General features: G+C 35.4%; 1 protein-coding gene across 4 annotated transcripts in view; it reads right to left on the bottom strand.

Moving 5' to 3' along the window:
• LOC105493755 (ATM serine/threonine kinase) overlaps positions 1 to 15026 on the bottom strand; it is a 133799-nt gene that overhangs the window by 66313 nt on the left and 52460 nt on the right. For all 4 annotated transcript variants that reach the window (XM_071075538.1, XM_071075541.1, XM_071075542.1 and 1 more), the window contains 9 exons: positions 14800 to 14917; positions 13195 to 13368; positions 11460 to 11629; positions 9871 to 10117; positions 6736 to 6851; positions 5345 to 5471; positions 4650 to 4849; positions 1686 to 1860; positions 983 to 1147 (listed from right to left, as the gene is read on the bottom strand). In XM_071075538.1, the coding sequence (XP_070931639.1) occupies positions 983 to 1147; positions 1686 to 1860; positions 4650 to 4849; positions 5345 to 5471; positions 6736 to 6851; positions 9871 to 10117; positions 11460 to 11629; positions 13195 to 13368; positions 14800 to 14917 (1492 nt within the window). The remainder of the gene's footprint in view (positions 1 to 982; positions 1148 to 1685; positions 1861 to 4649; positions 4850 to 5344; positions 5472 to 6735; positions 6852 to 9870; positions 10118 to 11459; positions 11630 to 13194; positions 13369 to 14799; positions 14918 to 15026) is intronic.

Genomic DNA, 15026 nt, shown 5'->3' with positions numbered 1-15026 from the left:
AAATGCTTAAATTTCTCTTTAGTAGTATAACTCTACGTCTTAACATATTTAAATATGTTTTTATATTTACACAGTCAAATACAGACTATCATTTAAAAATTATAATTAAGATCTGTATGGAAGAATATACCTAAACATAATTTTGAGGTTTATAAAGATTAAAACTTGAAATATGCTTTCAAAAGTTAAACATTATCTCTTACACAAACATTAAATTGACATTGAAAAGATCCAATGGTAGTTTTGAGCTATTAGTGGACCTTAGGATCTTATGTGTTAAAATCAAAACTATTTTATGTCACATTCCTTGAAAACTTAAATTTGGATCTTTACCAGGAAGTTTTGATATTTATACTTTGACTTCAACACAAAGAGATACATTAAGATTCATTTTTTTATTTGTTAAGTAGGTAGATCTCATGTTATACACACATACACACACAGGTATGTGTGTATATACATATATACACATATATATCTATGTATATATATCTATGTATATATATATCTATATGTATCTATGAATATATATACAGTAATCAAGACTATATATACATAGATATATATATGTATTTTTTTGAGACTGGGTCTCACTCTGTCACCCAGGCTGGAGTGCAGTGGCACAATCTTGGCTTATTGCAGCCTTGACCTCCAGGGCTCAGGTGATCCTTCCACCTGAGCTACCTCAGTAGCTGATTCTACAAGCACATATCACCATGCGACTAATTTTTCGTAGAGATGGGGTTTCGTCATGTTGCCCAGGCTGGTCTTGAACTCCTGGGCTCAGGCAATCCTCCTGCCTCAGCCTCCCAAAAGTGCTGAGATTTTAGGCATGAGCCAATGTGCCTGGCCTACGTATATATTTTTAATCACAATTTTAAAAAAGATTCCATTTTTTACTGCTAGAGCACTACAGATTTTTAAAAAGTACTATGGTCTATGTTCTTTAATAAAAAATAGTAGATCATGAAATTTTTATTACCTCCAAGAGTGAAAAGGGTCCTCTACTATATTTGATTTTTTGCTGAGCAATACGCAAATCCTTAAAAACAACATGGTCAGGAAAAGGATCTAAAAGCTTAATCGTGAGATAGAGGTTTTCATTATCCTTGTTATCTATCACTAAGTATTTCAACAAGTCCAATACCTAAATATAATTTAAAAAGAAAAAATTATGAGAAAAATAATTTTAAAGTAAGCCAACAAAACTTACTGTAATAAATGATAAAATCTATTAACCTAGATCAGATTAAATGTTCTAATTACGTGTAAGATACCCAGTTTTTAGTTTCCGTATTTTCAAATAATTCAGTAACTATGTAAGGTACTACTACAAGGTGGGTACTGAGGTTAAAAAAAAAAAGCCAGTATTAATGAAACAGTTTATATAAGTAGTAACTCGAACACCACCATAATGTTGTGAACTGCTATCTCTAGTTTTGACTACCTCTATACTTCAGCATAGTAGATGAAACTATCAGGTTATTTATTAGATCAAAAGTACCAAGTACTCTGTAATTGATTACAAAAGTTAATTCATTAAGCATATTGTTCCAATCATTTTACAAAAAAATTCTCAATAAACTCACCAATTATATCAAGTAAACAAAAAACACTCAAATCCTTCTAACAATACTTTATAAATATATTTTAAATACCATTCTGAAGATGATTCAGAAAATTACCTGTTTCTGAACTTCCACCTGCTCATCCACAAGGGGTATAAGTGTACCAACAATAACATGAAGATGGTTTTCTAGAGCATCCTTACAGTAAGTCACTGCTGTCTGGCAAACTTGACTTAATAAGTCACAACAAAGGGAGAAGCTACGTAATGACACATCCATGATACGAGAAGGCCTAATAGAGGGAGAAAACAACAACCAGTAAGTTCTGGAAAATTACTCTGAAATAAATTCATTCAGAAGTCACTTTTGTTCAGCATCTCTTAATTCTTATATGCCTTGACATAAATATTTTAATGTCTTATAAGCTAAAATGAGAAGTGACATCAGCAAAATGCAGAATAGACAGCTCTAAGCTTCCATCCATTAACAGAAACATTGAAAAACAGGCAAACTTGTCAGAACTAATTTTGTTAGAATTCTGTAAAATAGTCAAAGGTTTACAGTAATCAAGAAAATATTGAATCAAGAAAAATGCAACTGAAAAGCAGTAGGAAAGCTTTGTGGTGACTTTACTTGTCCTTGCCCACCCCTACCCCAGGTTGGCAACAATCACAAAAGCAGCGGCCTATATCCTCAGTGTGAGACGCTGGCTCATGATCGTTCATGGAGCTAAGTAGATTAGTTGCAAACTATTGTATATGTCTATTCTAACCTGTCTGGAGCCAAGGACTGATGTAAAGTGCATGGCTCTGTTTTGTTTAACCTCACACAAGCTACAAAAGATATGGGTGTTGCTTGAAACTTTGTAAGGCTGACCAACAACCTGCAGGTGCACAGGGCAAAAGATTACTGTTGAGACATACAAGAGGCTGCCTAAAGCCTAGGAGTAGCTGGAGAGAGTATTTCTTTGGGAAATTAGTGTAGTCAAAAGCACCCACAGATTAGGGGGAATTTAGAAAGCCACACACATGCTCAAGATAAGACTCTTGCTCAGAAAAGACCAGAGAAGACCCTAAGCTTGTATTTGGGGCTGATCCCAAGCAATGTAAGCATGGCTAAGTGTTGAAGAAGAATCCTAGCATAAAGCCAATCTGCAAACACTAGGAAAAGTTTTCTCCTCTCATACTTCCTCATCCCAACACTCTTGGCTTCCAAGGAAATCTCTATCTAAACTTACAAGCTAAGGTACAAAGTTTTCAGTGACCACACAAGGCAAGACACAAAAGGACATATATTGTACAACTCTAGATTAAAATATCTACAATAGGCAAATTCATTGAGACAGAAAATAGATGAGTTTCTCAATGGCCAGGAAGGGGGAAGGGGGAATGTGGAGTCATTGTGGAATGAGTAGAGAGGTTCAGTTTGAGATAATGAAAGTTTTAGATAGTGGTGATTGTTGCACAACAATGGAAATGTAATTGATGCCACTGAACTGGCCATTTAATAGCAAAAATAAAAAATTTTGTTACATATTTTACCACAATAAAAAAGACATTAACAAATAGAAATCTCATTAAAACCAATGGAAAAGATCAGAGATGCTAAATCGAACAATCCCAATTCTTGTTTTGTTCTTTTTTTTTCTTTTCTTTTTTTTTTTTTGAGACGGAGTCTTACTCTGTCGCCCAGGCTGGAGTGCAGTGGCGCAAGCTCGACTCACTGCAAGCTCCGCCTCCCAGGTTCACGCCATTCTCCTGCCTCAGCCTCCCGAGTAGCTGGGACTACAGGCGCCCACCACCATGCCCGGCTAATTTTTTTGTATTTTTAGTAGAGACGTGGTTTCACTGTGTTAGCCAAGATGGTCTCGATCTCCTGACCTCGTGATCCACCCGCCTTGGCCTCCCAAAGTGCTGGGATTCTAGGTGTGAGCCACCGCGCCCAGCTGAATAACCCCAATTCTATAGTAACGTTTATTTGAGGCCATCGATAGCTAGAATATTAGTATTAAAATGTTGAAGATCCTTCTTAAGATTTCTAGAATTGGAGAAGTAGCCCATTTTTTTTTTTAAATTGAATGAAAGTCTCAATCTGTTGCCCAGGCAGGAATGCAGTGGTGCAATCAAGGCTCACTGGCAGCCTCAAGCTCATGAGCTCAAGTTATCCTCCTACTTCAGCCTCCTAAGTAGCTAGAACTACAGGCGCATATCATCATACCCGGATAATTTTCTTTCTTTTTCTTTTTGAAACAAGAGTCTCACTCTGTCTCCCAGGCTGGAGTGTAGTGGCACAATCTTTGCTCACTGTAACCTGCAACCTCTGCCTCCCGAGCTCAAGCAATCCTCCCACCTCAGGCTCCAGAGTAGCTGAGACTACAGGTACATGCCACAATCCCTGGCTAATTTTTAAAAAAATTTTTTGTAGAGATGGGGTTTCACATCATGTTGCCCAGACTGGTCTCTAACTCCTGGGTTCAAGCAATCCACCTACCCCAACCTCCCAAAGTGCTGGGATTATAGGTGTGAGCTACCACACCTAGTACTAATTTTCTTTTTTAAAAAATTTTTAGTAGAAACGAGGTCTGCTATGTTTCCCAGGCAAGTAGTGCAATCTTTAAAAACTAATAGGTAAATACAATAGACATCTTAAAAAGCAAAATTCAGAAAGCAACACTCTGGTATCTACCTCTTAGAAGCATATAAACTTTCAATTAAAAGAACAGGATAGGCTGGGCATAGCAGCTCATGCCTGTAATCCTAGCACGTTGGGAGGCTGAAGCTGACAGTTCGCTTGAGCACAGGAGTTTGAGACCACCCTGGGCAATATGGTGAAACCCCACTTCTACAAAACACACAAAAAATTAATCGGGCATGGTGGTATGCTCCTGTAGTCCCAGCTACTCAGGAAGCTGAGGAGGAAGGATAATCTGAACCCAGGAGGTTGAGGATGCAGTGAGCCATGATTGCACCCAGCCTGGGCGGACAGAGTGAGTCTTTGTCTCAAAACAAAACAAAGCAAAAAAAAAACAGGAAGAGGAGGATAGAAAGACTGCTTATATATTGGTCCGAATATGTTACTTACCTTTGGTTGATATAGTGAATCAAAGTATAAATAACATCTCGAAGAACAAACGCCCAAGCTCCTCCTAAGCCACTTTTTATATCTTTCAGTAATAAACTAACGAACAGGTGGTATATTTTAAGAATTCTGTGCTTCTTATAAACATTATTTGTTTCAGCTGCTTGCTCACATATGGCAAGAAGAATTTTCTGATAGGAATCCTAGAAAATAAATAGATTTAGTAAAAACTTGTTTAATTAGATACTCGGCTATAATAAATACATTTTATATTTTTTCTTCAAATATTTGAATACATCCACATTTTATATTTAAAATAACTAACAGAATTTAGATTTGGGTTCGATACCAAGTGCAAAATGTTACATTAAGAAAATTACTATCTTCAACTATTGCCAATTTATTTAATTTTCAGAAAGTAAACTATAATTAAATAGTATATTCCTATGAAAAAGTAAATACATTCCCTGAGCTAATATATGACTAAAGTGTCACAAGATTCTGTTCTCATATGCAACATATTTGAATTAAAGCTGACAAGTAAAATACCATTTAAACTTGTAAATGAATGTTTTCCTTTTTAATTATGAGATAAATTTTTTATTTGTTTACTTTTCCTCTTTAAGATGTACTTACAAAGATTTTTTTAGCTAAAAAAGAAGGAATGCTCTATTATTAAACTCATCATGTATACTTACAGGGCTTTTGGAAAGAATTTCTAAAATGCTCTTTAGCTTGGTTTTATGACAATTGCTGATATAGGCAAATGTTGCTTTAATCACATGCGATGGAAAATGAGGTGGATTAGGAGCAGGATCCAAATCCCTAACAGAGTTAAGGGAAAAAATACAGTCATCATTTTAAAAAGTTTTGTTCATAGACCAGTGAACTTCCAAAATGAAAATTTAGATTTTAATAACCCCCAAATTCAAAAACTATTTTTCTACTGGAAAACTACCTTTAATAAAATCACAAATAAATATCAGAGTCCAGATATGTAAATCAGATTATCTAAATACCTTTCACCCTCAATAACTTAAATAACCTTAAATGATCTTATAATGATTTTCTTAAAAAATCTTTTAAGGCAGTTCCGCAAATGAGCCTCAGTATTATTTCAGATCAGAATCAAAGCTCTATGCCAGTACTGAAAAAGCAGTATTTTAAGACATGGCAATCGATACTTATTTAGACAGCGTGAAATTACATATGTAAAAGTACTTTCTCAGATATTATTACTATTTTATATGCCCAGCACGGTAGGGCACATGAAAAAAAAAAAAAAAAAGAGAAACTAAAGCATATTTTCAAGTAACTTACAATCACACCAGGAAAATAACTCTAATGTGCATATACAACTCAGAGACATTCACATCCAAATTAAATTGTACAGATAATAAAGCACAATAAAGAAAAGGTGAGGCTGGGCACAGTGGCTCATGCCTGTAATCCCAGGACTTTGATTGGCCAACACGGGGGAATCACTTGAGGCCAGGAGTTCGAGACCAGCCTGGGCAATATGGTGAAACCCCGTCTCTACCAAAAACATAAAAAATTAGCCAGGTGTAGTGGTGCACATCTGTTGTCCCAGCTACTCGAGAGGCTGAGGTGGAAGGAAGGATCGCTTGAGCCTGGGAGGTGGAGGTGGCAGTGGGCTGAGATTATGCCACCACACTCCAGCCTGAGCAAAAGAGTGAGACTCCATCTCAAAAAAAAAAAAAGAAAAAAAAGAAAAGGTAATCAAAAAAGGCAAGACCTAGATAAAGAGAACTAGGAATAATGTGCATGAAGAAAAAAATTTCAAGGGACAACAGATGGCACAATGTTCAAATATTACAGAAAGACTAAGAAAAGGTTATTGGGTTGGCCAACCAAGTGGTCAATTTAGAAAGAGTAATCACTGTGGGGAGACTACGGTAAAAGAGGATAGGTAATTACTTCAATTCAAAGGTGGCTATTTTTAAAGAAACAAACTTTTAAAAAAGAGTGATGTCTATAAATTGAAATAGACATTGAAGGTGTCAACTAATAAACTTCTTTAAGAACTTGTGAAGCTACAGCTAGTTCTCTAAGTTTAAAATGTACATACCCTGAAAAGTCACAGAGGTCAGTGCTCTGACTGGCACTAGAATTTGCTGGCTCATGTAATGTCATCAATAACTCCACCACAATCTCTGGTAAGTTACTAATGAATAAATGATCGATCTGCAAGGGCACAAAATTAAAATACATCTAATATTTTATATCTTTGAACCTCAAGACAGCTCAAAAGGCATATATTACCTTATTTCCAAAATTATTCAACGATTGCAAAAGAAAATAGATGACTCAAAGTCCAAAATCTACAAGATTATAACTAACTCCACCTTTTTCTTCTATGCAGCGAACCTGTAGACTAAGACGAAAAAGTAGGAAAATCAAGCCAAACAAGGCTCCTTTAATCCAATTCTTCAATTTTACAGAATCATTTTAAATAAGACTTCAGGCCTATCATTAAGTTATGTGACCTGGTAATTTTTCTGCCAACCAAATTTCCCACTGTTCTGTAACTGCCCCTCTAACTGAATTTTACTCTTGGCTTTTTATTTGGGAATTCTTTCTCAATTACAGAACTTTACCGTTAAGAATTCCCAGTGACTGGGAATAATCTCATCTTTGTTCCCTGCATAACTTCTTCCCAGACTTCTACTTGAGTGCCATCCCAAATTCTAAGGCTAGCTGATATCCACATCCCCTTTCATCAATAGTAGAATAAAACCCTCCCCAACAGATTTGGACTTTTCATCAATCTACTTCCCACTATAGACAGGTAGCTTCACAAAAGACACAAATTCTCTAAATACAAAGAATAAGTCTGCTATGTTACATGTTAGTTAAATGAATGAGATTTGTGAAGTCTTAAGGGTGAATTTAACAACTTTCCAAATAAGGAATTACAGTGATCTAAACCAAAAGGCAAATGGCTACTTTACTTAATGCATAAGGAAGTTCAAAAACATACTTCCTAATAAAAAATATTTTAGAAGGTGACAAGGAAGAAACCTAACGTAAATGAGGCAGGGCAATAAGGTCTGGAGGAAGGGAACCTAGGGCCAATCCACGCTGACTTCCTAGAACGAAATCAAAAGGAAAACCCCAACTTTCCACGCTCAAGTAACGAAAGGACAAGAGGCTACTCCCCTTTGCAACCCCCTCCCTTTTACTGTGGCAGATAAGAAATTGAAAGTACCTCTGATTGGTCCCCTCCTATAACTAATCAGACTGATTATGAGCCACTACTTTATTTACATAGGACGTATACCAAGTAACCAATGGGAAACCTCTAAAGGGTATTTAAACCCCAGATTATTCTGTAACCAGGCCCTTGAGCCACTTGCTTGGGGCCAACTCCCACCCTGTGGAGTATAATTTCATTTTTGATAAGTTTCTGCCCTTGTTGCTTCATTCTTTCCTTGCTTTGTGTGTTTTATACAATTTTTTTTTTTTGAGACAAAGTCTCCCTCTGTTGCCCAGGCTGGAGTGCAGTGGCACCATCTTGGCTCACTGTAACCTCCGCCTCCTGGGTTCAAGTGATTCTCCTGATTCAGCTTCCCAAACAGCTGGGATTACAGGCACGCATCACCATACCCAGTAGAGATGGGGTTTCACCATGTTGGCCAGGTTGGTCTCGAATTCCTGTTATTTAATTTTTGCTGTTCTTCATTCTTGAGGCAAGTGTTTCAGTCAAGATTGAGCATAATTACTTTTCCCTCCAAAACCTATTCAGGCTCTAAAAATTGCTGTCTTTTGGTTTGAATATATTAAAAAAGAAGAGTAAGATTAAGAATGCTCAGAAGACTAAGCTGGGAGATTGAATGAGAGTGGCTAGAGGCTGTCTCTCTCAAATCCCATAACCTCTGGAGTGCCTATTTCTGTTCCAGCTGTCTTTGGGAAAGGAGTCCTCAGCTCACCAATTCCCTTCAGACGGCAGACTTACAACCAGTTCTGAATAGGTCCACCTAAGCAACTGAGGAAATGCTATTCCATTTCTTGGTTCAATATAGATAACTAGGAAACTAAAAAAAAAGGTCTCTTGAAGTTTACCTAACATTGACCAAGTTTGGTTAGTTATCCCTTACTTATATCCAAAATAAATAAACACATAAATAAATTTGGGGTGACCACAGCTTTTTTATCTTAAAAAATTTATATGTATGTTTTAATATAAGTTGCTTCAAAAAAATTTGGAATGTATATAATTATAAAACAAACGAAGCTTGTTAAATCCTTCTTTACTTGACTCCTTCTTTTGACAAAGATTTAATGAATACCCAAAATATATTATGTGGTTGAGATACATCAGCCAAAAAAAAAAAAAAAAAGAGAGAGAAATGTATACCGGAGAAGACTGGTAAATAATTAACATAATTCAAAAGTAAATTATGGTCCAGCAAGGTGGCTTACACCTGTAATCCCAGCACTTTGGGAGGCTGAGGTGGGAAGATCACCTGAGGTCAAGAGTTCAAGACCAGCCTGGCCAACATGGCAAAACCCCGTCTCTACTAAAAATACAAAAATTAGCTGGGTGTAGTGGCACACACCTGTAGTCCCAGCTACTTGGATGGCTGAGGCAGGAAAATTGCTTGAATCCAGGAGACAGAGGCTTCAGTGAACTGCGATCATGCCACTGTACTCCAGTCTAGGCAGCAGAGTGAGACTCTGCCTCAAAAACAAAAGCAAAGACAAAACAAAAAAAAAAGTAAATTGTATCATATGTTAGAAGGTAATAAGTGTCATGAAAAAACAAACAGCAGGGTATGAGAACTATAGGAATGAGGGATGGTTCTTTTTCTTGAAAAGTGGAAAGTTTGGTGAGACTGAAGAGAGAGTGAAGGTTTTCTGTACACTGTTTAGTATTCCTTGACTTTAACAACCAGCTTGCATTCGTGTACTACTGCTTTAACTGCACAAAAATGTATTTTAACTATACATTTTTAAATGGCAGAAGAAAATTATTCAGATGGTTTTTGGGTTATTTCTAATTCGAAACATTTCTACTTAGTTAAAACCCAATCAGAGGGAGAGAACACAACATAACCAAAAAAATTCATGGGTTGGCTATGCTAGATAATGATTACCACAAGCTAAGTTTCAATATATAAATAAGAATAAATAGCCTTAAAACTTAAAAGTTATATCTCAGATCATTCAGGGAATGAAAAGTAGATAAAAATTGAAGCCATACCTGTTTTCCCAGTAAGTTTTCACTTTTAAGCATATCATAGACCTTGGTAGCAGTCTCTCTTTGCTGTGCCATCCCACTGTCTCCTGTACCCTCATAGGCAAAATAAGGAAGAATATTTACAAGAATCTTTGGAAAGCAGTCTGTCAGAAGACTTTTCCAGTCCTCTTGAATCTGATTAGCAATGGACTTCACCTCATCAAAATGACTTCTAATCACCAGATGTGGAACCAAAACCTTATAACAAGATCTAAAAATATAAAAATTTAAAATATAGGTTATATGTAACTTTTCCAAGTAAAATTTTATAAAATAGTTCTTAAAATACTGTTTTAATACCATCAGCATTAAAGTATCACAGTTTATCCACATTATTAAACTTTCTTTAATTTTATAAATGGAAAAATTAACTGAATTCTAAATAGTCACATTAAAAAAATAAGAAAGCTTAGAACATACCACCACCACAATTATGGGATTTAAAAATGGGGACCTTGTTCAGTAGCACCCTTAGCATAAAGAAAAAACAAAACAATAAATAAATAAAAATGGAGACTTGAATTTATATTTATTTCTTCTGCATAATCAACTAATGTAAATGAAGTTGACCCTTGAAAAACATGGGTTTGTTATACTTGCATATTTTTCAACCAAATGCAGATAGAAAAACAGTATTCACGGGATGTGAAAGTCTGTATATACAGAGGACTGACTTTTCATATACGTGAGTTCTGCAGGGCCGACTTGGGGACTTGAGTATGTGCAGATTTAGGCATACATTGGGAATCCTGGAATGAATCCCTCGCATATACAGAGAGATGACTATATTGTTCTTGCCAAAATGAATGAACCATAAGGACCACTAAATTTACTTCTGAATATCCTTCTTAAAGGAAGTTACCTACATACAACTCATAATCTATTAGAAAGCTCTATTAGGATGGGCCTGAAACTCAGTCTGTGATCTACTACATGTAAAATGCATAGCAAAGTCCATAACGCAGAGCATGCTCAACAAATATGAGATGCCTTCCCATCATCCTGATACCTAAACATTACTTTTTGGTTGTTTCAAACCTCTCCATTTTCAAATTTTTCTTCTATGGAGTTAAAGTTAGCAAAATAAAAGTTTTACATTAAGTTTCTAACTCTCATAGAAGTAATGACTCAACAGCCTATAGTCAAGCAACAGAAAAGAAAAACAGGCAGAAATAATCAGCTACTAGTAATCTATCTTCAATCTTTTCCAAAGGAAAGATGATCAAATATTAAAGCTGAAAGGGAACTGAAAGATCTCCTTGTGTAACTTCCTTACTTTACATATTAAAAAACCAAGGCATAGAGGGTCTTTATGTGGTTTGACCAAAGTCACATAGCTGGTTGTTGGCACAGCTAGGACCGGATGTGAAGTCCAGTGACTCCCTTCAATACATTCTTATTAAAAGAAGCTGTCCCGCTTCTCATACGATGTAGCCTCCCACACACACGTGTGTATGGGTATGGTATGTGTGGTGCTGGTGATAGGGACTTGCTAAATATTGTTAACTAATTTTAAATTAAACAAATTTCACATATGTCATGTATAAACTTACCTATAGAAATCCTCAATATTTGTATAGTTTAATAAAATAAAAGGAAAAGAAGATAAGTTGTATTCAGTATCTTGAAGATTTAGCCATTCCAAAACCAGATAATCTAAATGAGATGCCATAAAGTCTTCTAAACATCTATATCCAAAAGTTTCAGAAACTTTCTCTAAAACCTGCATGAACCAAAACATCAATGTGTTAAGAAAAATGAAAAAAATAAATCATTTAAATGCTTGTTAATATTATTTAGAGTAAGACCTAGAAACAACATTCATTTAACTTTTCTTCATTTCCTCATCTATGAGATGGGAATAATAATTAAGAAAATGTACTCAACTGGCACAGTATCTGACACATAGCAAACCCTTAATAAATGTTAAGTAAATAAAAACATAAAAATATGCATAAAAACATAAAAAGAGTTTCCAACATTTGGTTATACTTAAAGGAAGATTTAATGTAAGATTATTGGCGAGGCATGGTGGTTCACACCTGTAATCCCAATGCCTTGGGAGTCTGAGGAGGGAGGGTTGCTTAAGCCCAAGAGTTTAAGACCAGCTTGGACAACACAGCAAGAGCCTGTCTGTACAAAAAATTAGCCAGGTGCCTGTAGTCCCAGCTACTCAGGAGGCTGAGGCAGGAGAATGGCATGAACCCGGGAGGCAGAGCTTGCAGTGAGCAGAGATCGCACCACTGCACTCCAGCCTGGGCGACAGAGCAAGACTCTGTCTCAAAAAAAAAATAAAAATAAAAAAATAAAAAAATTAGCCAGGTGTGGTGCTACATGCCTGTAGTCCCATCTACTCAGGAGGCTTGGGAGGACTGCTTGAGCCCAGGAGGTCAAGACTGCAGTGAGCCATGATTGCATCACTGCACTCCAGCCTGGGTGACAGAGTGAGACCCTGTCTTTCAAAATAAATAAATAAATAAATAAATAATAGAAATAAAAATAAAATAAAATTATTCCTCTCAGGCTTAAATCCAAATAAGGAAAATCCAAACAATACATACCACTTATGATTATTAGGTAATGTACTTGTATACTTTTAAGAAACACCAAACAAGTCTTATACTGAGAGGTAAAAGGCTAACTGATTATAGGTTGGCTTACTACAAAGCACCACGGAAACTATGCTGGTAGAATGTTAACTGGCATATCAGTCCACTGACCTACCACTGATTTATCGCATAAAAATTTGCAATGGAAAGGCCTGGAACTTCCTAAACCATAAATGCTGAGGGGATGGAAAAGAGAGGTGGCCAACATTCTATAATACTGTGCTGATGTAGTAATTACAAGGCTTGGACCCTAGTCCTTCTCAATTGAACTTAAAAGCCTGATAGTTCTAAAATTTGACTTCTGGCCCTGCCAGATCCCAATGTGCTGCCCCAGAATCTACCTGGCAAAACACCTATATTGCTCTTGTCTCCATGTGTTTCCCTCAATAAATACTATTTCCAAAAGCTGGTCAGTCTGGTGGACAAGTCATTCACTCTTGCTAGTTCAATGAAAGCCTTGTGAAACGCTCTTAAATGGAATGTAAGAAACAACACAGCATACACATAAATACACTATTTGAATAGTTTTTATATAACTGCTTTCCAATATTCCCAACCTGAAAAATAAAACTGTTTCCTAGTCTTAAATAAGTGCCACTTAGAAAATCTACCTTTAACTTTTTAAATTATTTCACAGTGACCTAAGGAAGCTTATAATAAAATATTCATCCACATATACCTTTTTCACAAGGTGAGGTTCTAATCCATTCTCCTTCACAGATTTACATAGGGCAAACAAAGCCTGTTTTTCACAGATAGGGCTACAGGATAAAACCACAGCTATCAACATCAGTAAAACAGATTTTCTATTATAAATTTCATCCAAAGGTTCAGGGTTCTCAGCACTATGGGACTTAAAAAGAAATTAAAAAAAAAAAAGTAATGTAAAATGTAAATGCTTAACAATCAATTATAAAATCCCAACTGAACTCCAGATTTTTTGACTAGCTATACATATTTAAAAAACCTCCTACTCACTAATCCTAGTTCTGTCTTTTGGTACAAGAAGGAGTAAGAACCAATACCTTTGCTAAATCACAAGCACTGACATGTTTAAAAACAATTATGAGCTTTCCACTAAGTCAATTCCTTCACCCATTTTTTATAAGACACAGATCTATAATATCCTGGCTAAAAATCTTTTACTTTACTCAGAACCAAAGCAAACATTATAGTTATCCTCTAAAAAATACAGAAACATTTAATAACTGAAACAGCATAATTGGATTGCTTGTAACACAAAGGATATTTGTTTGGGGGATGGATACCCCATTCTCCATGATGTGATTATTTCACATTGTATACTTGTATCAAAACATCTCATGTACTCCCCAAATACATACATATATACACCATGCACCCATAAAAATTAAAAAATCTAAAAATAAAGCAAAAAGTATAAAAGATCCAAGTTCTTGTATCAACTTTGTTCATGAAAATATGCTTCTGTTAATGCAGTATAAGACAGAGTTAGCCTTTTTTGATAACTGTAATACAATGTTGATTCATACTATAATCTCAAGATATAAAACTTCTTAGGTCTTTTTCTAAATGAATTGCTGTGAGATCAGTATTTTCCCATTTTGCAGATGACAGGCTGCTTTAAAATGTATAATATACATTATCTCATTAGATTTTATGTTATTTACACTTATCTTTCTAATCTATTGAAATTCTTTTCTAAACTCACATTCTTTCAATTGTCCCTTTCAATTTCCTGCTATCACAGATTTGACAGTTATTTCACTACCTTAAATACTTGTAAGAAACAAATCAGGGCATAAATAAATGAAAAAATTTGAACCCTAAGATAATCATTACCATAGTAAGTATATTATTCTACAGAAATGTGAAATATCACAAGTTTCACTGTAAACACCACAATGATTTGATCTGGTGTGAGATTCTTCTCCTCAATCCATTTCTTCCCATTGTCACCTGTTCCCTTAATTAGCTTTTAATCAGATCACATATGAAAGGATTTTTAAAATAAAAAAGGAAGTCATTTATACTCCCATAAAAACTCAGTTAAATTTTGGGTTTCTCCATAAAAATGCTAAACCAAAAGAAATATATTAAGTTAAACCAAAAGAAATTTCTATGATTTGACCCATTGTGACCTAGAAATAATGCAGTTTCATTCAATTCATACACTTGTTTTAGAGCAGCTTTACACTGTAAACTACTGCATTATAAACTCTCTTATGCCAAACTTGGTAAAGTAATTTATGGGATATTCATAGCAAGCATATGATAACAGCAAATACATGTTACTTAAAATTACCATTTCTCTCATTCCTTCCTGAGCTTTCAGGTATGCATTTTCAAAAGCTGTTTGCTGAAGCCTCAAAGGAAGTGCTTTCAGTAATGTGGAAGAATCTCCCTTCGTGTCCTGGAACAATCTTAAAACAAGCAAACCAACAAACAAAAAGTGAAATAATTTTTAAATTTCAAACCCTACTTGACAAAACATATTCCAGAATAAAAATAAATCACTCTGTGAGACATAAT

This window comes from Macaca nemestrina, chromosome 12 (genome assembly GCF_043159975.1).
Source record: "Macaca nemestrina isolate mMacNem1 chromosome 12, mMacNem.hap1, whole genome shotgun sequence".
Taxonomy (NCBI): domain Eukaryota; kingdom Metazoa; phylum Chordata; class Mammalia; order Primates; family Cercopithecidae; genus Macaca; species Macaca nemestrina.
The sequence above is the reverse complement of the archived record's forward strand: the minus strand, read 5'-3'. Positions and strand labels throughout refer to the sequence as shown.